The 26,603-nt window shown below is 35.1% G+C and overlaps 1 protein-coding gene across 1 annotated transcript in view; it reads left to right on the top strand.

The window, feature by feature from the left end:
* The window catches only part of LOC113234698 (chondroitin sulfate synthase 1), an 88,037-nt gene that overhangs the window by 51,990 nt on the left and 9,444 nt on the right, over nucleotides 1–26,603 (top strand). Inside the window, exon 2 of the mRNA XM_026470139.1 lies at nucleotides 23,818–23,958. Coding sequence (XP_026325924.1) covers nucleotides 23,818–23,958 — 141 coding nt within the window. The remainder of the gene's footprint in view (nucleotides 1–23,817; nucleotides 23,959–26,603) is intronic.

Here is a 26,603-nt window from a genome sequence, read left to right as displayed (position 1 = left end):
TTAGGCATGAAAACTTAACAGAGTCACTGTCGCATTTATAATATTAAGTATATTGTGCACATATACGTGATAGGAATTTCACAATTCGTAATTAACTATAATCACAACAATAAAAACGCTTTCAATTGTCGCTGCAATAAATTGTCGAAATTACCAATTTGTTTTGCAGGCCATCGACCAGGTCATTGGCATGGCGATATTAGAAAAAATTGCCAATCCTTGCTTACATTCAATACTGTTAGAATTGTACTCCAGCACGTTAAAAGTTTCGCTTCACTCCTGCATTTATTTTTCAAGAAAGAAAGAAAGACAAACAATTTATTTGGTAACCTTATAACAAAATGTACATGACAGAATGATAACAAAAAAATCAAATATACTTAGGATAAAACACAAAATAAAGGAAATACATTTAAAAACGACCATTGTGGTAACGCAAAATGGTCGTACTAAAGGACGTAACCATTCAAAAAGTTAACGAAATAATTTTGAAAAAATTATCGGGACGAACAAAGAAAACTAAACTTGCTCACGTATGGGAGGCGAATGTTTTTATTTATGTTATCTATTTACCACGTACCGATTATTTATTAATCAGTTTTTGGTGGTAAAATAATTTATCTCAAAATTGGTCTCACTTACGTGATTTGAGAGCGTTATTAAAGTAGTGCTCTGTTATAGGATGATGATAATTTTGTTGATAGGTTAATGATAATAGTACATTTTTATTGCTCTTATAAATTAAAGGTATCTTATAGCATCACTTACAAGACAAGGCGTGTTTTTCGGCGCCATCAGAGCTGCCTTCCCGAATGGCGACAATAAACTCATTATACTTTTTTGTACGTCTCTCGCGTATCGTTATTAGTCGCTTTGTATCAACAAAAAAAGGATCCACTTTTTGTTTATTTTTTAAACCGGAGTACGTTTTGCTATTCCTATAATATACAAAGCAACATTTGCCTTTAATAGGAATGGTAGCTATGAAATTTGATACTAATACAGTCACAAAACGAAAATGTCGCTTTTTTAAATTTAAACTTATTTTCAAAAACATAAAAGTCCATTTCCAGTAAGTTGCCTTTTTAGTTTAGTAACGGTATTGGTTTCACCGCTGAGATACATATAAATTCTCCGAAATATTAAGGAAGTGCAAACTGCCAATGAGTTGCCGATTATGGCACAAAAAGCGTTAAAACTCGTGGCTACGATTGCATTGGCTCCACCTAATGCTATTGGTGTTATTATAGACTTCATACTGACTCGTAGAGCAATATCCGAACCCTCACCAATGTCGGAAGATCTCTGAATTGTCTGGACGTATTTAAATTGTCTCAATTTCTGCAATCAGACGTCTGGAGGAAGCACCCACTTGCCCACGGCCGCTACAGATTAACAAACACGCGAGGAAACGTCAATCTTAAACGTTGCATGAATTATTACGATTATGATTCAGTTATCTTTGTGTTCATGGTTTCTTGTATTCCGTAGAAACCCTTAATGTAATAAGACCACATGTGGAAAAACGACAAATTTCTGAAGAGAGGTTTAAAGATTCTGCGAACGATTTCGTAGCAGTGGAGCTCCTTGTGAAAGATTTCGTCCAATTATTCTATATACAGTTAGTGTACTGTTGTTAACCCGAAGACAATGCATAAATAAATAAAATATTAAAGTATCTAATAAAGTAGTAAAAATATACATAAATTACTTTACTACTCTGAGAAACTAATATTATATGGTTTAATAATAGTAGCTGTAGAGGTCTTTGTGAAAGAGTCCGTATGGGGAAGTACTAAAATTGTAAGTAGCTATATGTTTACTTGTTTCTGCCACCAAGTATTAATGTGAGCATTACTGGTAAGGGTGCTGGTAGGAAGTACTGCCACCTTACCTATTTCTGCCGCCAAGCAGTAATGTCAGCATTATTGTGTTCCGGTTTTGAAGGATAAGAGTACTGGTGAAAGTACAAGCACACGAGACTTGTGCTTGTACAAGGTGACGGGCGCAGTGGCAGTGCTCATAAGATCTTGGCGATTTAAAGCTCTGAATGGCACTGCAACTGTTATAGATAAGCGTGTCGTTTACCACCAGGCGCACGACTTGTTTGTCCCGCCACTTGGTATCATAAAAAAAAACTAAAACCAGAGTTAAGCCTGACGGTGATCAACAATTTTATTATTCCTAACAAATTAAAATACAATAGAGATGTTTTGCATCGAAGGATGCTGAAATGTTCAAAAAGTAGGAACGGCATTTTAAAGCTTTTGGCAAGATAAATTAGTTGAGGACTGTTTTGTTGTTTCGCAAACATTTAGTGCATCTAATGAGTTAATACTATATAACGAGAAGAATATCTAAAAAATGTTTATATAAACTAGATTAATGATTGTCTTCTAAAGTCTATCCACTTTGTAGTTATTGGCACAGATGTTAACTCAGAAACTATTCATTTCTGCGTTTAGCGCGTTTTATCAGAAAATCTCAAAGAAGTATATAAAATTAATGATTCAGCAGGTCCGAAATTATCAAAATAATAGGGGTTAAAGTATGAAATTGCCGATTTGTACTGAAAATCTAAATTGTTTATTTTTTAAATTTTTAACAAATTTATTTAATCAAAATAGTTGCCATTATTATCTATACATTGCTGCCATCTAATGGGAAGGTTATTAATGCCTTTGCGATAGAACTCCGACGATCTAGACTGCACAAACTGTGTGAAAGCATTTTGTACTGCCTCCTGGGAAGAAAACTTCTTGTCACGTAGATAATTGTCCAAATCACGAAAAAAATGGTAGTCCGTTGGAGCAAGGTCTGGTGAATACGGAGGATGACGAATGGTTTCTAACTGCAGTTCCTGAAGGGTCAAAATGGTTTCTCGTGCTGTGTGAGGTCTCGCGTTGTCGTGGAGCAATAATGGTGAAGATCGATTCATGAGTCGGGGCTGTTTTACTGCTAGTTTTGTCAACACGGTTCGGAGTTCGGCACAATAGACATCTGCCGTTATTGCTTGACCAGATCGGAGAAAACTATAGTGAATAACACCATGCTGAGACCACCAAACAGTTACTATTACCTTTTTATTGGTAAGTTTTGCTTTAGGACACTGTTGTGGCATTTGACCTGGGGTCAGCCATTGCATTTTTCTTTTCCGGTTATCATAAAGAATCCACTTTTCATCACATGTTACAATTCGATCCAATATTCCTTCATTTCTGTACCGGTTCAACAAGGCAACACAAGTTTCAACACGCGTTTCTTTCTGCAGATCAGTCAAATCATGAGGCACCCATTTTTCGTATTTTTTTATTTTATTGATTTGACGCAAGTGAGTCAATATTGTGGGTAAGGTAACGTTAAACCATGCCGCTAATTCCTGGGTAGTTTGACTAGGATCGGCTTCCACTATCTCTCTTAATTCATCGTTATTCACCTGTGTGGGCGGTCTTCCTCGTGGCTCGTTCTTTAAGTCGAAATTTCCATCACGAAAGCGTTTAAACCAAAATCGCACGGTGCGTTCATTAGTAGACCCCTCTCCAAACGCAGCATTGATATTGCGGGCTGTTTCTGCCGCGTTAGTTCCGCGTCGGAACTCGTATTAAAAAATCACTCGAATTTTCGCAGTATCCATCTTTCTTGTCTAAATTGAATAACAAAAACAATTGAAAGTCGATATTCAAATGTTTCAAATTAAAAAAAAAAAAAAATCACAGAAACCATTTGAAAAAAGTTTCATTCGAAAACCTCAAACCATGAAGATTCTATGAAAATTCAAAGAACCTATTGCAATAAAACGGCAATTTCATACTTTAACCCCTAATATTTATTTTCATTGATAATTATCCGATAATTATTCATGATGACAAAGTTTATTTTGACTTAAAATTACAAACAGTGAGAAACTAAATAAACGAGGTAAAATGTTTGAAAAACCAACGTTAGCTGTGTGTACTGGGAAAACGATTTGGTTTGTGACTTTTTTGAGATTGACATTAGACATGTTTGGATACGTCTCTGATACAAACACATGGCATGACATTGCTAGCGGTATCATTTTGTTGTTCCAATTAATTTTATATAAAAAAAATGAAAGTGTATTTATATTATCAACGATAATTATCACTGGTAATTATCACCCTGTTGGAAAGTGCTGGTAACGTACTTTTGGTTTCATAGCGGTTGTACAAAAATACAGGACCGACGATAACTGTTACTTGAAACATCTAGATGAGTGTTCATTATTCCGAAGTCCGACACGTGTTTTGAGTTAGCAAATTGCGTCTGAAACTACAGATGATAATATATCCATTATATGGCCTGACCACAGTAATAGTGAATTACTTAATTTGGCTATTTAGGGCAGACACGCCAGGAAATGTCTCAAGCATTTGTGGAGACCGTCTCATTCTGAAATGTACAAAAAGTTTTTCGTAGATATAAAGAACATAATAAAAATAATAACGCAACACGTTTCAGTTTCACTTGTCGAGTCGTGCCGTTCGTTATCGACAACGTCGTTTTTGTTCTTATTGCATTGTCATAAAGGTTATTTTCTTCAACCCAATTCCATGTCGATAATTGTGACTCCTGAAATAAACATTTATTATTTTTTTATGAAGAGTTCTCGCGGTATTGTATATGTTTTCTTATGATAGCAGTCACATATACAAGATCATTACGTAGCATGTAAATACGACTTCTATTATGTGACCTCTATGCTACTACAAAAGTCACGGAGTTGTCGGTCTTCTTTTGATGTGGAATGTGGAAACTCGTTTTCATGTAAATATTAATAGATTCAGGCGTTACTTTGCGGAAATCCATGTTAAACGAAGTGGAAGTAAATTGCCTTGCGACTCCGGGAACCCAGTGACGGTGAAATAGTGCAAAATAGTTGCGCTTCTCTAGAATATTGTTTTTCACTCGTTTACTTATGATCACCTTATGATAATCAATTGATACATTTCATTTATAAATAAATGAAACGGTTACCTAGTAAATATGTCAAATATAGAATAACAATAGTTATTCTTATTTCGACACAGTTACAAGTTAAAGTTCGTCTTTTTTAAAAATACTTTCTTATAAACGAATATCACATTAAATTGACATAACTAAATATCTTAAAGTCTAATCATCGAGTATATAACCAGAAATACAGTCCAAGTGAGGGCCGTCCATCCCTGGCAACTCATTAGGCAAATGGGCCTTATATCACTTTTAAATATCAACTCTCGTTTGGACTGAAATCACAAATTAGAATGCTGAAATAGTACAGTGCCAACAACTGACCTGTGTGTACGTCTCCATATATTCCAAAAATATTCTGTATTTATTGTAATAAAGATAATATCTCTAATTATGGGCGGCTGGTCCATTCGGTGGTGTGGGAAAAACAGCTAAACATGTAAATACAAAACAAACGGAACAATTGACGATACCCGTTAACTATTTCGAATTCGGGCTGACCAATCAGAGCGCTGTTGTTACTGTAATGATTTGGCAGAATAGTTTTTAAACGAATTGAATGACATTTCGTCTCTATTTCTGGTTATATACTCGATGGGTCTAATATATATCAAAAACTACCGACCAGACTTTGTTGTTATTGGTTATTGTAGTTGTCATTTAGGTAACAAACTGTGGGTTTCGAAAAGCGCTCTAACGTGAAGAATTGGCTAGAAACCATGTAATTCCTTTAGTCTCCGTTCTCCATTGTTTAAAAAGTAAAGTAAGATAAGTAAAGTTACATTCATAATTATCGAACAATGGATATTTTGCAATTGTCTTCTTTTTCAGTATCGAGCACTGGTTTCGTAAAGATACCGTTTCGATACCTACTCTGAACCTACTTTTATAATATTACTTATCACACCACCAATATAGAGAGAAAATTCTGTAGAAAATAACAATTCGTAGCATTAGACCTCCTTGTGATAGAGTTGGTCCAGGAAATACTGCCATCTTACCTATTTCTGTCGCCAAGCAGTAATATAACCATTCCTAAGGTCAGGTTTTATGCTGGTGAAATTACAGGGCACATGGGATTTGTCAACTTATGTCCCAAATTATGATCTTTGCAATTTAAAACTCTGAGTGGCATTGCACCACTGCTATGGACATGCGTGTCGCTTACCACCAGGTAATTAAGTACAATGCAATTTGTGTAAAGCGCTCTGACACGAAAACAAAAAAATGTGCGTTTAATTCGAATTGAAAAATGTCACAGCTCTATCTACGGGGTTTTAAAAAAACAATTTCGAGATTTCATGGGGTTGCTATACCCATGATATTTAAATCAGTTTCGCTACAGTCAATTCGGGTAACTTTGAATCGTGGTGTAACTTTGAACGTAGTTGCGTAAAAGATTTAAAAATTTATTTTATGTATGGCATCTTTTATTTTTAGTATTGAAACTGTGTAAATCGGAACAAAATTGTTAAACGAAAGTTATGAAAGAAAAAAGTAATGTTAAATTGTATTTTTTTAAACTTTCGCAGTTTTTTCTTGGCGAAAGTAGTTTGGTGTAATTTATTGCTCAGTTTTCGAATCGGAATTAAATATATAAATCTGAATATTGACTGGTACGTTTTGGTTTCCACACTTAAGTAGAGGTTTATATATCGCTTTTTTAAAGAATAATTTAATTTGGTTTTGTATTTACGCGTAAAACGAATTAGATTTTGACGACGTTACCAGACAGAGAAATTTGGGTAACTTTGAATGTGTTTGACTGTGTTTTTAGAGAAGATGGTAGTCTGTTTCCAGGGAGAGTTCTAAAAGTTACTCCTTTGGAAATTATTGTCTCAGTGCTCCAAAAATGCTTTTTACGAGGTTGGTCTTGGCCCTCTAACGTTGAGACATGTCAAGTTAATAAAGCCGATATTGTGAATATTATAAAAGAGCAACAACTATCTAGAAAAGGCGGCCGTATTTATATTGATGGCGACATTTTATTCAAGGAGTGGGGTGAATAGATTTTTGTTATGTATTTACTTTGCCTAAAATAATTGTTATAGGTGATTCATTTTGATCTCGTTTGATAGCTAAATAAGCGTAGAATTTATTATTAAACAGAAAATTTTCATTTTTATTCGCATTAATTAAAAAATCTAAAAAAAAATTAGTTTTTCATTTCAACTAAATTAGTTCGTCTCGTTTTATTATGGCAATACCGAGTCAAATGTCGTTTTTGAACGCACTGTCAGGAATATTTGGACAGATTCACATCTAAAAAATATGAATATGTCGTATAATCTTACACAAACTGTAAAATATCTAGTAAATATACGGTTTCCATATCGAAGGCTAATCTTATTCAAAGTTACCCAAAATTCAAGGCAACTTTGAATGTGACTTTTGGAGCAAATCTAGAACAGTTTTGTTGAATAATTACTAAATTTCTTCTATAAGAACGAAAAAAGGGCTTAAAAGAACACTATTCAGTTAATAAAGTATTTGTTAAGAAACATAATTAAATTTGAAATTATTAGAAAAACGCAAAAAATGTTCAAAGTTACCCGAATTGACTGTAAGGACACAAACTTTTAAATTGTCTTTGCCAGAATTACGAATTGCTTATGAATTCCTTAGGAAAAGTGCTTTAATATCTTCGGTTACGACATGAAATTTCGAAAGTAATTTTTATAACATCCCAAACACGGGTAACAGGGCTGTTAAGTGTAAGCATCGTTAATGATGTGTACGTTAATTACTTAAGTAGTTAAGTGGCCCTTATCCCGTTTCGTAGTATCGTTTAAAGTGTTTCTAATGCTCTTCAGTTTAGTTTAAAGTGTATTTGCTTTTATTTTGTTTACTTAAGGATTTAACTCGGGAAACTGTTTCTGAGGCAATTAAATTTTTTTAATCTCTTTTGTAAATAAAATCAAATTTATTTGACGTGCAAATTGACAGCTGTATTTTTACATTAAATGTGATATCCGTATCATTTTACAAATTTTAGTGATAAAAATTGTACTACGGTAACATATAACAAATACGTACTCACTTTCGTGACAGATAAAAATTGTAGTGCTGATAAAAAAATATGACGGCTACTCATTGATGTATGCAAACAATCAAGATACTGCAGTGGACTTTGAATCTTTAACTTTTTATGGGCTTTTAGTACGTTTGCAAACTTTGTGACGGCTTACAGTTCATATGCTAAAGTTTACTTTTGATATGGTTATCCGTCTGTGCAGGACCTGCATGTGTAGGTAATAGATATTAACGTGCTGCCTTTTTGTACTGCAAAGCAGCACTGCTGTGTTCCGAGTAATGTAAATAATATTTTTTTTTTTAAATACTAAGTGACGTGACGAACGTGTCGTGCGCCTGGTGTTAAGCGACACGCCTATTCATAACAGTTGCACTGTCACTTAGAGCGTTAAATCGCAAAGATCTGAGGGGCACTGCCACTGCGCTCCTCACCCTGAGACATAAGTTGACAAGTCCCATGTGCCTGTAATGTCATCAGAAGCCTTATCCTTCCAAAACGGAATGCAGTAATATTCACATTACTGCTAGGTGGCAGAAACAGGTAAGGTGGTACAGGTAAGGTATTTCTCAGGACGAATTCTTTCAGACGGAGCTCTACTTTGCCGCCGTTAGTTGAAAGGGCGCATGTGACATAAACTGAAAACCGATAAAATAATCTTTAGAGAAATGAAATTGAATAATCTCAGTACGGAGGATTTAAAAAACCGACCTCAAAAGTCATTCATCCCCAAGTTTAATACCCTTAGAGGTGGAATATTTTATTCAAATTTAAATGGGCCCATTTCTCAGGTACCATCTTTCCAACAAAAAAAGAATCATCAAAATCGGTTCACAAATTACAAATAAAAAAACATACAGTCTAATTGAGAACCTCTTCCTTTTTTTGAAGTTGGTTAAAAATCCTCATTTTCTCTTGCGATAACTTTATTCCTTGTTCACCTAGGAAAAATAAACATAGTGACACATCGGCCATTTGTTAGATCACGGCAGTATACCTAACAAAATTTTTGAAAAAATGTCTCATGCGCCCTAACATGTGCATATCTCAACTAACGGCGGCAGTACTAGCGTACTAGCTAGTATAACTTGTTTATTAAAAAAAAACCAACCTCAAAACCTTATCCGCTTTCGATGTGTTCGTTACCGTGGCCTCCTCGACATATGAAAGTCTTCGTCAAAACTAATCAAATGAGCGGTACTTGCTATACGCTGGTGAGGAGTTCCTCTCATCTATCTGCCATTTCCATCAACAGATCAGCTCTAGGTCACTTTAGCATTTTATTTCCATTGGAATTACATCTACGTGTCAAGTTTTATTGGAATCAGTTAACTGAAAATGATTAAAATTCAATGATATTCAATCGTTTTATTTTTATTGTAATGGTACAGATTACAGAAAACAGATTAACAGCACTAATTTTGCAAACAACGAAAAGCAAGACATTGATAAATCTATATTCCAATGACAACTGTAATATACACAGTATTAAAACATTGGAAGTTGTGTGATCTTTTAATAATTATAACTTTTATATGAGAAAAAGCCTCAAAAATCTGTGGATTTCCATCTATTTGCCAAGTTTTATTCCAATCTGTTAACGGACTCGCTGGAATCCAATAAACCTGATTCATCCCTTAATTTGCCTCCTTTAGAAGTGGAACATTTGATTCAAATTTGAATAAAACCGCTACTACCGCCCTTTCCAACAAAAAAAAAATCGTGGAAATTGGTTCACAAATGTTGGATTAAATACACAAAAAATATAATACACACGTACTGAGAGCCTCATCTTTTTTTAAAGTCCGTTAAAAGAGGATTATTTCATAGAATTAAAAAAATTATCGATAACCTAATCCCAAGGAAATTCAAATGAAGACGTATTGATCTAGGATTATACATTAACAATTATCATCAACGATATGAAATACAATAATGAAGTGTACTTCCTACTTATTAGATAACAATGATTGAATTTAATTACGTAGATACATTATGAACGACAAACAATGACATATATAGGTTACTCGAATAACAAAATGACATTTTTGTATTATTTTCGATATCGGTCTCAAGTTGCGTAGCCTCGCAACATAAATATATTTCGCAAAACGGATTATGCGAATTGTTACAATTTAATAAAGAACTTCACGGATATCATAAACGAATATCTTAATCCATGTATTAACTGTTTTGATAAACAAAATGTGCTGCTGCGTAGTAGTCTATGCATACCTGTACATATTATTATGTTTTTTAGTTAACTCAATGACCGGAATAGTGTGTTCCAAATGAGTACATAAATGTCTAAAATGTCTGTAAGAGGTGACACGGAGCGATAAAAACCACCAGATATTATTTAATTACAATTATCGAATTCCGGATTTCCGGAAATTCTCAGTTTGATTGATTTCATGCCTTTGCATATTTTCACGAATGTAGAAGAGCCATTTAATTCTTGTTTTTAAACTATTAATATGAGTAACTATTAATATAAAACTCATATTTAGACATTAGATAAATGTTGTTTATTTGGAACACCCTATTCCGACCACTGATTATAATAAATTATTCTGTCACACGCGGAAAATACTCAAGTTTCTGAACAGCGTGGTTGAGCAACTGGTTTGCCGAACTGATTTTTTAAATCATTGACAGATTTGATGAGTATTCAAAAGAATACAAACTTAATTAAAATTAAACAAAAAATTAAATACAAATTAATAATAATTATTTTTGTCCTTTATTAATTGTTCTTTATTTTAATACTTTTGTGTAATTATGTAAAGACATTCTGGTTCATATTATTAATTTTATGCTGAGGAATGGTGGGAAAATTAACTACATGAAAAAAAAAATCAACATAAGCAAAACTATTTTGCATGATAGTAGCAAATTAATATACTTCTATTTCTATTAACGTAGCTTTTTTAACATGAAAGCCTGAATAGGTAATTTTCTCGTTACTTTTCTCTTCCTAATTTCAATGGCAATTTTGATTATTTCAATATTGTGGAATATTATTATGAAGTATTATTTACTATTCGAGTGTATAATAAATTATATCGTAAAATATTAAATATTATTTAATATTTCACGATAATTTACTCGAATACCTAAATAATAAAAATTGCCACTGAAATTAGGTAGAGAAAATTAACCTGCAATTATTCGAATCTATTAATTGATAAGTTACGTTTGCAAAATGTTACCTAACGATTTTTGCCATCTTTTTTTAAGACTAGAGTAGACATGTGAGAATTTGACCAGCGTAAAATCGGCGTGGCGATGTTTTATTTTATCAGCTTCTTTGTTAATTGTTTACTATTTTTTAATACAATATTTCCGTACAATTAAAATTAATTACGTTCCTGATTACATACATCTTAATAGATTTCAATTGAGAGTAATTATTTTTATGCCATTGTTTTTTTAATTTGATTTTATTTTGTAATAGTGCCTATTTACCCGCTCGTACAATCACAGTGCAAAAACATTGAAAATGAATGCAATACTTTGATTTAGACAAAGTTTCTGCGATTTTCTTAACACTAGAATATTGTTTATATGATTTCATACCGATCACACCGCCGCCGCTGCCCGGTCGAAAAATCATTTTACGATTTTATGACAGCCGCACATGTCTACTTAAGAGTCAGACTGTTGTCGGTGGGGTACTTGCCAACCATCTTTGTTCAGCGTTCTAATTTTGAGTTCCAGATGGGTATGAGACGACATTAACTTTTTCCATTGTCTGTTCTAAATACGCGTGCATGCTCTATCGTCAAACTCATCTTTACTTTCCATCAGAAGAGATGGAGGTCAACAGTGCACTTATTTAATCATAAAAAAACCTCGTCTAAGTCTTTCTCTCTCCTTCCTTCGATCTGGTTGCGAAGTCAACAGAATTTTTGTAATTTAATTTAGTGTATTTTTTTTGCTTGAAGCAGGGGCAAAATGCTCGTCAAGGATACGTCGCGTCACTGCCTAGAGGTTCCACTTTGCACCATTCAACTAAAACCACATAAATGTTATCTCTACCACATATTTAACGAATTTTTTATACATTTTGACGACGGTCAAATATTAAATAATATTAAATATTATATAATATTGCACGATAAAAAATCGAATAGTTAAGTAATAAAAATGGCTACTGAAATTACGTAGTGCACACTAGCCTGAGAATGACCGATCTGACGGCAACTTATCGATGCCCTGCTTTCTCAAACTCGTATCTTACATAGGGTGATGATTCAGATGGAAAAACTTGCTATTTACTAAATTTCTTATCAAGGGTGTTAATTTGGATGCATTACTTTAAGAATAGGTAAACGCCAGTGTGCGAATATGAAGGAAATTTGATGTAAAACCGGCCTGCAAAATTTGTATATACAATAATTTTTTTGGTTTCAGTAACTTTGTGCTTTAAGATACAAGTTTGAGAAAGTAAGGCGATGATATTTCCCTTACCCATTGTCCCGCATTGACTTTTTTATGATACCAAGAGACGGGACAACAAAACGTGCGCCTGATGGTAAGCGACACGCCTGTCTAAAACAGTTGTAGTGCCACTCGGTGGTTTAAATCACAAAGACCAGAGGGGCACTGCCAAAGCGCCCGTCACCATGAGACATAGGTTGATAAAATCAATGTGCCTGTAATTTCACCAGCGCCCTTACCCTGAAAGGTAGTAATTCTCACTATGCTGCTTGGCGGCAGAAATAGTTAAGGTGGCAGTACTTCTTTGGACGAAGTTTTTCACATAATAAACTATTGCAAATGTTTGAAACTATCAATAAGTCATATAATTTTGTCAATTGACAATAACACGAGTTGTATTCAAATGATAACTAGTAAAGGTTACTTAATGCGTTAAACCCCGCTATCATGACTTAATTAAAATAGTTTATCTAGAAGACATTGTTGGTATAGATACAGTTCGATGTCGCGGGCATTTTATGTATTTATATTTCGTAAATATTATTTACACTGACCTTTTGAATTATATACAGGAGTGCAATCGTAAATTAAAAGAACGAATACATATTAAAATAATTATTCGTATGTAAATAGGTCGATATACTCGACTTTTAAAGAAATAGGTCAAACAAGCAATCATTGATATAAAGAGTGTATTTTTATTGAGCAAATTGAGATAAATTGACTACTTGTTAATTTAATATTTCGCTAGTCAATTCAAAACAAGTTTTATTCGTTTGACTCTTTTGTGTGTTTTTTTTGTAATGATTATTGTTGTTCTTAAATGTGGAGGTCACTGTGTAGTTAGTTACATTACATGTTATACAATAACGTGGCTATTATTTTTTTTTCCTTAAAACGGGACACCTGTAAATTAATTAATATTAATTAATATTTAATTAATTAATTTATAATAATTAATAGTAATTAATTATTAATTAATTTATTATTAATTATTAAAATAAAAGTAAAAGACATATTTATGATAGTTTCGAAAAGTTTAATGATAAAAAAGTAAAGAGCTAAAATTGTTTAATGAATCATAAATTAAAAAAAAAAAATAGAATTAATCTTGTGTAGTCTGGTGCTCGATGTCTGGTATCTCGGTATGTCTGGTATCATATATATATATATATATATATATATATATACATACATAAAGCCAGCCACTTCATACATACAACAGTGGAAATTCGAAATGTCGTAAGGAATATTTTGTCGTAATGGAAAATGTTCTACAAAATATCGCTTACGACATTCCAAATTCGATATATCGACGAAATTATTACCCTTTTATCGACAGTGGAAATTCGAAATGTCCTAAGAGACATTTTGTCGTAAGGTCATTTTCCCTTACGATAAAACTTTCCTTACGACATTTTAAAAAGGCCATTTTCCCTTACGACTTTTCAATATATTTTTCGCTTTCGCGCCATTTTGAAACATTTATTGTTACCCACGGGTGTTCTGTTTTCTGAAAGCGCTACACTTTTAAGAATTTTGGGGACAGCAGGACACGAAGCCTGAAAGCGGAACTGTCCCGCTCAAAGCACCGCATGATCGCTTTAGTTAGACATGCCTTTATATGTTTAAAATATGAATCTATTTGTCTGAAATACTATCAAATGTTTTGGAGCACCCACTTTGAACAGTAAGTATCATAATATAACATATAATTGGTCTATTAAACATACTGTACATAAATGTATTACTTTCGTACAAATATTTCTCCCAGCTCGGGAATCGAACCCGAGACCTCTGGGTGGCAGACCAGCACGGTAACCGTTCGGCCACAGCGGCAATTAAGTATTACGTTTAAGATTACACTATATAAAATATTAGGTACCTACATTTAGTTTTGATCATCAGCTGTGATCAAATTCCGACGAAAGCGAAACCACGAGATTCCTAAGATAATGTCATCGACTAGTTTTTATTAACAGCATTGTGTGCTAAACTGCTAATCTGATCCCGTCTGCCTTTCAACGACGACGCCCCGCAAACATGCGCGTGCGACTTTCTCTTGACTAAACTGAATAACTGTGAAAGGCGACCTTGTGAGCAGACTTCACAGGATGAGACGTCAAGATGCTTGAAAAATAACTTCTTACTTTTGTTCAAAATCTAACAGAAATAAAAAAAAACTTTATTGGTATATCGTCGCTTTAGAGTAAAAACCTCGCATACGCGTTTTCACATAGTGCGTTTTTACTGATTTTTGTAAAAAAAAAAACTGATGAACTTCTTGCTCAAATGTGTTATTAATGTAATATAGTATCTGAAAGAGGTATAATTCAACTGATTAAAATGCTAACTACAAAACATTATTGTGTTTACTAAATTTTACATCACCTTTTATATTCGTTCTGAAAAATTACAAAGAAATCACGTAACTGCCTCCGTGGCCGAACGGTTACCATGCCGGACTGCCACGCAGAGGACCCAGGTTCGATTCCCGGGCCGGGAGAAATATTTGTATGGCCTATAATTATTTCTCTCGTGAGTTTGGGTGTAATTTGTGGTTGTCTATGTGTGTGTCCATGGCACCCGCGACATAGGGTTTCCCTAGTGCGGGGCTATGTTGAGTGTGTGCGTTATTTATTTTATTTATTATTTTTATACGAGCTTTTCAAGACGGCGATATGTGGTCTATGCTATTTTTTTTTACTCTAAAGGACGCCGGACACTGCAATCACGAAGAATATTTAAATAAAACTTCATCGTTACATTCTAGAATGTTTAAATAATAAAAATTGCCACCGAAATTAAATGGAGAAAACTAACCTGAAAATTACCTAATAATAACCTCTAGCTAACAAGTTAAACGTCGTCGTCCTGGGAATAGGACACTACAACAACTTGAAGTATTCAAACCATTACATTCATTCGCCGTCTTCCAGACACGCGATATTAAAATTGATCGATGTACAAACCGCAAGTTGACACCAATAACATCACAAAACGAAAATCTCGCTTTTTAAGTTTTAAATTTATTTTCAGAAACCTAATGTTCATTTTTAGAAAACTGATTTTTTTTTTTTTCATTTAATGCTTCATTGGTTCAAACGTGCGAAATTTTTCCAAGGTATTTCGTAAGTATAGTTTACATAAAGCCCATGTAAATTATAATACCGACCTACTTAGTAGTTAGACTAGTATGACGAAACGAGCCTCTCGAGAAAATGGACCTCGAACAATATCCGTCAACCGCCTCCTCTATACTTTAGTCAAGTAATAAATACTACTTCAGTAAACAAGCCATGGTAACGGCAGGGTTGTACTTTCTCGTTGTGTTCACATTGGCTAGGTCATCTAACCGGTTAGGATACCTGTGTTTACGCCCACGTGCCCTACTCCTTGAAGAATCAAAAGTATTCCTAAACGTTCGTAATTATGAATGCGATTCGCATTTCGAAACGACCAATCACAGGAGATTAATATCACGTGAATAAATACGTTAGAATATGCAAACCGGCCAATCACAGTGTTATGATTACTGAAATATATGAGAAGGTGGCTTCTGTACCTATTAGTCTTATAAACTAAAATATGGTTACATTTTATTATATTATTAGCTCGACCTTTATCAAAATCCGATAATCGACAGGTGTCATAAATTTTGTGCAATTAGGTTTTTAGGTTTCTGCGATTGTTACACATTGGAAAGAACAGTTTTTTTTTCGTATCCAAAATCGCGTATTTGTTTTTTCTTTTTTGCTCATTGCTTATTGGCACCACACCCAACCACAGTAACTCTGACTCAGAAAAGCTGGATATACCAGGGGGCATAGTTTAAGGGAGTGACACGCCCGGGATTGTGGCCAGATTCCTGCCCGCAATGTAGTGCGTGACAGAAAGTAGGTAGTTAGATGTTTGGGTAGGGGTAGTTAGTTATTTGGGTAGGTGGTTAGGTGGTGTTGATAGGAATGAGCGTCGATGGTGTTGAGATTCTTGATGCTGTAGTGGTTCTTATTGGATGAGTTTGTATTTTCGTCCATAGAACACGAGTTGTAACATTTATATCCCCGTCAGATTCGGTGTCAGTTTCCGGGATTCTAAATATTTCTTCAACTAATAGTCTAAATTTACCCTTATACGTAGATAGTTCCATCCAGCCGTCTTCGTTAAGTTGGTAGTACTCCATGTCGTGTCTTAGGAAGTCATTCTAGGTGAATATAGGTCTTCCTATAAAAATAATAATAATATTTAGAAAATATTAGAAAATATTTACCAATCGGCGTGAGGCTGTTGCCCAGGATTCGCCAGACTTATGTGAAAGTAAGTATTATGGGGAGATTTCGTTCGTGCACCCCTTCATTGGTGATAATTATTTACTCAGTATTGAATAATAGATTTTAGTTTATTGAGAGAACGGTTGCTTTTTCAATTGACGGTCCACGACGGTTCATTTCGCTGTGGCGGAACGTGTCTTGACTATAGTTCCTATGCTACGTTATTTGTGATAATTTTGTAGTAATAATAACTCTCGGTAATGGTGAATGATGATCCATTTGGGACCCCGTACCCAGCTGTGGGTAAAATGGGTTGACCACGATGAAAAAAATAAAAATAAGATTTTTGCAAAAGACAAAAAAAATACATGATCGCTTGGATCATTTATTGATTAACAGGGTTTGACGTCCTTTTTTTGTTCTCAAATGAGAATAAGATAATAAGCTTAGAATAATGTAATAAGTATATTACAATAAATTAAGCAAACATAATAAGAGAATTGGCGCTGTGTTGTTGTTGTTGTAAGCATAATTCACTTGTATCCTTCATAAAACCCACTTAATAAAATTTTCGTAGGCGTCGATTCAGTCGAATAAGCTAGAATAACACAAACATTAAAACTAGGCCAGCCTCTGAATGTATCCAGACATCAGATATTCTAAACATCCTAACGTGTGGGTAGCCTTGCTTTATTATTTTCGAGCTTTTTATACAAAGCTGACTGCAGTACGACGGTATTAAGTTATAAAAACTTATGTACACAATGTCGTAATTAGTGGTGGGAATAATTGTGATGATGTTATGAATTTTTACCTAATGACGGGACGCACAACTCTTGCGCTGGTCGTAAGCGACACGCCTGTCCATAGCAGTTGCTGTGCCACTCTTTCTCTCCAAGCTTTAAATTGCAAACATCTGACGGGCACTGCTACTGCGCCCGTCAACCTGCGATATAAATGGACAATCCTATGTACCTGTAACTTCATCAGCACCCTTTACCCTTCAAAACCGGAATGCAGTAATGTTCACATTAATACTTGGCGGCAGAAACAGGACTACTTCCCTGGACAAACTTTTTCACAAGGGGCTCTACTACTAGTAAAGTAAAAAGATAGCTGGCGATCTTTTGATTACCCTTTACTTTTTAAGAGACAAACTGTTTGTTCCCTGAATGCTATAACTTGGCCTTTTCGAGGCGAGAGTGAATAGGCATTATATAAGCGTGCAAGCTCCTTCATGACCTCACCGTTACTTTCCATATGGAGAGATGGTCAAATGCGTACTTATTTTAACCATAAAAAAACTGACTGCTCCTTAGTCTAGGAGTTCCACACTTTTCCACTTAAAAGACACAAAGCTGTAGTAGAGACTCTGGCCGAGGTGATATTTTACAAATTCGACAATTTCGTTAAATAATAATGTCATAATAATAATAAATAATACAAAGCTTTATGGTTTCCTTTTAAAAAAATTAAGTTTTGTAAAACTTTAATTACAAATAATATTTAACTATAATCAGAGCAGTCATTAAAAATACATTTATCTAAACTAGTGTTTCAAAATGCACGTTATCTGATTGATAAGGGGACTTTAATTAATATATGTGCCAATAAATGTTGTGTTTTTATCAATATATATGTAGGACTGAGTGACGTTTGGTTCAACAGCAATATAGATCGTTTATTTTATTATTTAGGAATCGTATTATCAACGAACGTCTAAAATTACGTACCAGGACCCCGATTCAGAACTCCTCGATATCTTAACCGAATATTTCGGTTGGATATCGTTTTCGAATTGAAGGGCGCTTTCCGAGCTATTCAGAACATTCGCGTTCGTTATGCAACAACGTTTATGGAGTTAGTCGCGAATATAGATTATATGAAAAATGAGAAATGAAGATACATTATCAAGACTTTAAAGGCCTAATATATAGGAATGCATTAGTCTTACATTAAAATAAATTAATAAAATTGAACAAAATCCAGATTTTATTTAAAATAATAAAAGATTTTCATTTATTTATTTATTTATTTATTTATTAGGAAGACCAACAGCTTAAAACTAAATTAAGTAATAATAATAACGACATAAAGCCAATTACAGGTCCTCACAAATAACAATCGATTTTCAAGTTGTAGCACACAATTTTCAAGAAAGAAAAAATAATCAATTACAAACATAGAGAAAAATTAAAAAGTAAACATCAACAGGAGTCACAAAAATGCCTCACCAATGCATTCCTCGCCGAAGTCACACTTGTATTAAATAAATCTAGGTTAATGATTTTACACAATTCATTAAAGTTACTGCTGGCACGCCACATAAACTCGTCCTGTCTATAATTGGTATGAGTTGGTGGTAGATACAATAGCGAATTATTTCTTAATGACTTACAGGGGACTCTCAGCAATAACTGAGATAGCAGTTCTGGACAGTCTATGGAGCTTGATGCTATTTTTAATAGAAACATCAAGTCACCTATCTCACGACGTAATACTAGAGGTAACAGATGGTGCTTCTTACAAAGGGAGTAATAGCTAAAAGTATTGTTAGAGTCATTTGTACGGTAACAAAGAAAACGAATAAATTTTTTTTGAATATTTTCTAAACGCGAAATATAAGTATCGTATCGTGGATTCCAAATTTGGCTGGCATATTCTTGCTTTGTAAACAATAGGACGTTCAGTAACTTTCATTCGATAACTGTGTTCTGAATAACGTTCGTAGCCTTTGCCGGTTGAGAAGTACGAGTAATCGTAATCGTAAATCGGTTAGGTTTCGAATACGACAGCTTGACGTTCGATTCGGTTATTGTGAATAAAAATTAAAAGAAATCGTACGATATCTAATCGAATCGGTCGACAACAGACTTATCGTAAGGTTCTGAATCGACCTGCTAGGGGTCTAATCACGTTCTCTGTCCGACGTCCGTCAGAAACAATTGCTGTCAAATAAGTATTACTTACTTTACTCGACCAAATTGAGAGATGCATAACGCGAATGAAGCTTCATACTTCACATTGTCTTTTGATTAGGTCGAGTATTACTTATTATACAGTAATTGTTTTGGACCGTGTTGGACGGAGACCGGGAGTAGATTTCCAGCAGCTTGATTTTGATTGCCTCTCCCGATTGGAAAATGCGTCTTTTTCCAGTCGAGGCGCGTAATTGCGATTCACAACTGGTCGATCGGAAACTTTTGACATTTCTAATCGGAACAATTGTTGATTTAACTCACAAATTAGAAAGATATAGTAGGAATTAGGCTCATCTTCTCGCTCGGATTCAAAATCAGCATGCTGGTCTTTGAATCCGACGACTCATTTCCACTTTTTGTAGTTAAGACCTTAGGTCCGTGGGGTCTCAGAACCCATTCTTTCTATAAAATCATACTATAATCAACTGCGTTGCACTACGTATAAATTAGAACTATACTTGTCACATACATATATGAAGAAGAACATTGAAGTCCTGGTTTAAGTAGTAAAGTCCTTATGCGTCGATACAACCTCAAATGGCTTTGGTTGATTTCGCACGGCAGTGAAATTGTTGAATCAATCAGTTTGGATAAAATATATATTAAAATTATACGGTGTCAAAACTCGATTCCTAAAAATTTTCACGATAGAAAGAAAACCCAAACTTGCCTCGAAATTTTTCAAGAAAACTGCTCTGTTCTGGCAAGAGATGTCGCTATTCGCTGTATTTTGAATTTTTATTGAATTGGGAGTCAAAGAGAACAAACTAGTGGGGTAATTTCACAAAAAAATAATTGAATATCAATTGAAATTCTCTCGCCAGGACTGGTAGCTGTAAAGGTACTAACTGGGTGATAAATGATGGCGCTACGACTAAAATGTCGTTAAAAATCTAAATACAAAGACACGACGCAAGCACATAGAAAAATTCGTGAGGTCCGCTGGTTCGTTCCGTGGCTTAGGCAATGGAACCGATTCAGTATGGGACAGAATTTTAATCGAGCTGAGGTAATATTCGACTTTCAAAGTATCTTATTGCCTTGTTAAATAATAAATAATTAAATAGTTTAAATATTTACATTATGATTACATACGTAAAAAAACAGATTGACTTAACGTACGTCAGGGAAGTCAATAAGCAAACACAATATGCATAGTAAATTGAAAAAATAATAACGTACTATCAAGCTTGATTCGAGGTCAAGCAGGTAGGTAGCAATAAATCGACAAAATTGACAGTTTACTCATAATTGTTTTCTGTTCACGGAATCAACAACAAATAACACTATGTCGGTACCTATATCATTTTATTAAAGACCTTATTGTTCTATGAATAGAGCTGAAATGCGAAACAACCTAAAATAATTATTAAACACACAGATACTAATAAAATAAATACCAATAAATTTCCTAAAGGTATGTACATGGGGAAGGAACAAACAAGCTTTAAAATGTAATTATGGGGAGGACAGTCCGTTAGTGAACTTTTATGGTGAATAGGTGGACATGTGATACGAGACGGGCTGTTCCGAAAGGAATTATACAATAAAAATAAATAGGTAGCAGTGGCGAGGCGTCCATGTAACTCGATTTTCACCGGCTTGCCTAAAATTTTCCACGTATTATCAAATACTACATTTTGTACAAAATTTTATGTTTAGAATAAGTTAACCAGCAAAATGAAGTATATTAGTACCTTGTGCGCTAATAAGTTCTGTTTAAGTGTCGGCAAGGCACTACTTTTTCTTAAGGGAAGTGCTTTTTGTTTTACTCTGGCTTTACTAACTACAATTTTCACGCCACGCCACTGATAGGTAGTTCCAATAATCCACTAACTTAGCACAAATGTAGATTACTAAATACAGACACTTTAAAAAACTTTTTTTTTTTATAATACACACACACTCAACATAGCCCCGCACTAGGGAAGCCCTGTGTCATGCGTGTCTTGGACACACGCATAGACAACCACAAATTACACCCAAACTCGCGAGAGAAGTAAATGTATGCCATATTTCTCCCGGCCCGGGAATCGAACCTGGGACCTCTGCGTGGCAGTCCGGCATGGTAACCGTTCGGCCACGGAGGCAGTTAAATGTTACGTGATTTCTTTGTAATTTTTCAGAACGAATATAAAAGGTGATGTAAAATGTAGTAATAATGTTTTGTAGTTAGCATTTTAATCAGTTGAATTATACCTCTTTCAGATACTATATTAAATTTACATTAATAACACATTTTAGCAAGAAGTTTATCAGTTTTTCTTTTACAAAAAAAAACGCACTATGTGAAAACGCGTATGCGAGGTTTTTACTCTAAAGTGACGATATACCAATACAGTTTTTTTTTATTTCTGTTAGATTTTGAACAAAAGTAAAAGGTTATTTTTCAAGCATCTTGACTTCTCATCCTGTGAAGTCTGCTCACAAGGTTGCATTTCTACGTGGCAGTCCGGCATGGTAATCGTTCGGCCATGGAGGCAGTTAAATGGAGTTAGTTTTCTTCGAACAAATCTTCCTATTCATGAATGTACGCATTCGAAAGCCAATTACGTTCTTTTAGCATTTAACATTAAACCACATACCAATAAAAATGTATTAGAACTTCAATGTCAACTATGCCGTAATACTTTGGTTTCACGCATTGTGTACCCTTACAAAATTCAACGTTTAAGTAAAGTAGCTAAAGTAAAGACCTTCACGCATTGATCTTGAGATAAACCACAGCACACAACACCTCGTATTACGCATGACTCGAAATGTAAACAACGATTGTACAATCACGACGTAAAATGTTATTTCATTTTTAACTTTTACACAATGGACTCGATAGAAGCAAACCTCGTACAGAAAACAATGATTAAAAAAAATCCTTCCATATAATCATTTTGAGGATGATTTCATGCGAACGCAAGCAGTGCAGCGAACTAACGTGTGTCATTTTTACATTCATTCTCCAAAGAACTGTAATTATTCCATTTATTTGCCACACAAAAAACAGAAAACATACATAAATTCTTATATTTAGATAACAACGAAAACAAACAAAATACAACTTTGGTTACACTTACGCTAACGGCGATTTTTAGCAGCGATGCAAACTCGCGTTCGTGAAACGCGCGATTACTTCGCTACACTTGCGATTTGTAGGCGATTGCATTGATGCAAACGCGCGACTGTATCGATACAAACGCGCGATTGCATCGACACAAACACGCGATTGCATCGATGCAATCGCCTATACATACCAAGTGTAGCGATGCAATCGCGCGTTTTTATCGCTGTAGTCGCGCGCTTACATCGCATTTGCATCGCTGCTTAAAATCGCGTGTGTAACTTCTCTAATGCATAACTGTGTGGCGTGGATTCTGAATTTAGTGTACGCTGTGCAGGCTGGTTTGCACAACACTGATTTTCAGCCAGAACTGCCCTGGCTGTAGCTACTACCACTTTGTTGTGAAGTGGCAATTCAATATGATGGAAGGCATTAAAAATAAATAAATCATGTCTTGGCTTTATCGCTACATCGCTATTTACAACATATGATTGATGACATGGTGTTGTCATATTCGCAATTAAGAAACACGCTCAGACTGAAATACAATGTTTTTAGTCATCATACATTTGTCTTACATGGATCTGATCCATTTAAACCGATACCGAGTGGAGACCGTATCTCCTATGTTCACGCAAGCACGGATAGAAGGAGCCTCTGCTAAATCTGCCGAAAACAGCAGCGGACCCAAATACAATCAACTTTTATGTCAGTTTTGTGCTATTACTGGTGGAACCTCGTATCCATGGGGCCACAGGTGAAAGTCCTCGAAAAGGTTTTTGGAATTTGTCTCAATGTAGCCTTCTTTGACCAGGAAGGACTGTCAGCTATTTCCTCCAAAGAACAAGTTTAGCCATAAAAAGGGGAAACATTGGCCTTCTTCAGACCAGAAGGCACGATGTTCGAGAGCACGAACCTTGATGAGAATTTCTACTTGATGTTATATTTTAATATAATTAGTAAAATTACTCCTCGTAATATTTGAATATAATTGATGAATGCTAAGTGCGTAATGTTAAGTGCTTTATTGACAACTCCCAAATTTGTATTAAATCCAAATTTCAGATGCAGACGATCTTGCACCATAATAGCAGCGGCGCGGAGGCGTATACTGGCCGGCTCAAGAAGCGAGAAGTGCACCGAGCCATCACGCTGCACCCCGTGAAAGATCATCGGCACATGTATAGGATGCACTCGTACTTTAAGGTGAACATTTTTATTTTTTTAAGAAGCATTGCCTAGAAATTAATTTCGTAGCGGTAGAGCTCCTTGTGAAAGAAGTTATCTAGCTCTAGGTGACGCACCGTAGAGTCATGTCAATTTTTTTTAAAGGAACATTTCCGCGGTTACGTTGTGAGAATAATGATTCTAGTTTGAAGTTTTGATTATTCAAAATTATGATACCGTATACCGTACGACATATTTAAGGAATCCGATAACACAATAAGAGAACGGGTGCGGGTCGGGTCGGGACCGCGGCGGGTCTAATTCCGTGTATTTATATGGACGATAATTCTCTGTGTTTCGAGCTTCTTGTGAAAAAATTAACATAGGGAAGTACTGCCACCTTACATATTTTTGCCGCCAAACAGTGTGTGAGCATTGCTGCGTTCAGATATCGAAGTGCTGGTGAAATTACAGGCACTTGGAACTTGTCAACTTAAATCTCAAGGTGACGGACGGGTGTAATGTAATTGCAGTGTCTTTGCGACTTAAAGCTTTGAGGCAACGTTGACTCCCGGTAGGACCAATTTGAGAAGCAAACTTTTTTAAACTGGTTCCGCTCTAGGTGTTTCAATTTGAGACCAGGTAATTAGCCCCTTTTACCCAGTCACTTTATCGCGCGTGATCAGGAGAAAGCCTGTACGCGCAATCGTGCGCGATTATCTGTTTGAAGTTTTTTAAACTACCATTGATTCGCGCGCAGTTGCTCGTGTTCATTTTTGTTACAACTAAAAGAGCGTCTAAATAATACACCGGGTGAAACTGGCGAGTGTTGGAGTGAACGATTGCGCGCGCGACTGATGAGCGCAATCGCGCAGTCTTTCCCTTTTCCTTCAGTGTTTACACGCCCACTCAATCGCGCATGATTGCTGTATCACGCGCGATAGAGCGTCTGTGTAAAGCCCGCTATTGACGTGTTTATCTGGAATCTTATTCTTATAAATTGCATCGGAGTTATGAGTAAATGTAGTTATTATTGTAACGCAACTTTTATGAGAATCATATTATAAAAATCTGCCGAACACATATAGATATAAACCAATCAGGAAATTTCATTGCCAAATCGATATTATCAAGCCAAAAAACTTGCAATCTGTTAAGTAATATCTGTGCGCATAGTCAACTTACCACGATGAATTCAAAATACATTTTAAAGCTTGTTAAAAAGGTAGCGAAGTAGACAATAATAGCAGGATGACCTAATTTCGTAGTTTTCCCATAAACACGCGGCTGCAGAAATGCGTATCCACTCTACTCGATGCACTTTACCGAAATGAGTCATGTAAACAAACAGCCCACATCGACCCACTCGTGCGAGACTTCATTCACCGGTCATATTTTTAAATTCGTGGAAATCGTTGTACAATGCCATGCCTTTTGGCCACCGGTTAACTCAACAGTTTTTTTGAGCCCCGCACTAGGGAAACCTTCTATCACGGGTGCCATAGACAACCACAATTTACACCCAAGCTCACAAGAGAAATAAATATAGGCCATACAATATTTGTTAAAAGTAAAATGCACTTGTGATTTTGAACTACCTCCGTGGCATCGGCCATGGTTACAATCCTGGACTGCCACGCAGAGGTCCCGGGTTCGATTCCCGGGCCGGGAGAAATATTTGTATGGTATACTTTATTTCTCTCGTGAGTTTGGATGTAATTTTTATTTATGTGTATTTGTGTGTCCATGGCACCCGCGATCCAGGATTTCCATAGTGAGGGGCTATGTGTGTGCGTGTCATTATATTATTATTATTATTGTAAATGTTATATCTTATACACTTTCTGCGAACTTGGATGACAAAAATCCATGGTAGTTGCCCGTTCAGTTTTTTTAGGTTGATTGTGTCTATGATATTGTAAATAATGATAAACATGCGCAAATGTCAATTTATAAAGAGCAATCACTGGAATTTCTTACTCATTCTCCTCAGTGGAAACTGGGCGAATTGGGCTGTTGCGAATGAGAATGTGTTTTTGTGTGTGTGTGTTTAACTAACGTAACAATTTTAAATACATACATTTGCTTAGCTAAAAATACAAGATGGATTTGAATTCGAATTCTTATACACAAAGTTACTGTATGGCTTATGCGAACTAATTTAAGCATAAACACCAGCCTGTATGGTAGATTTTTATGTACTTAGGCCATCTGAATTAAGTTAATATGCCACAACTTTTGTGTACGCCAAATAAAATTGCACTGGTCTCCTCTGGGTAATTAATTTGGTGTGCAATATAAAGGTTATATTCCAATAAGCAACAGAGAGCAGCGTTGATGAGATTCCTGCAGGTTTTACGAATTGCCGTAGGTGTTTTAAATAATGTACTGTGCAACTCCCATAACCGAAACGGGTGGAAAGATTTTGTATAATATTGAATCGGCTCTCTAGTAACATCGTTGTAAGTTATAGTTTAGGATACGATGAAACTGTTTATATATATTGTATAAAAGTTCCTAAATAAATAAAGCATTAAAAAAGAACATTATAAGGGCAAATAATAATGACCGAATTCATAGGTTATCGCGGTTGTTACACATACAAAAATTATATTTTTCGGATCTAAACCGGGAATTTGCAGTTACAAATAAATATTGTTGTTTCAAACGAACTAAGGTTTCGA

The sequence above is a fragment of the Hyposmocoma kahamanoa genome, unplaced genomic scaffold, assembly GCF_003589595.1.
Source record: "Hyposmocoma kahamanoa isolate Upper Pololo Valley unplaced genomic scaffold, ASM358959v1 86, whole genome shotgun sequence".
NCBI lineage: Eukaryota > Metazoa > Arthropoda > Insecta > Lepidoptera > Cosmopterigidae > Hyposmocoma > Hyposmocoma kahamanoa.
The sequence above is the reverse complement of the archived record's forward strand: the minus strand, read 5'-3'. Positions and strand labels throughout refer to the sequence as shown.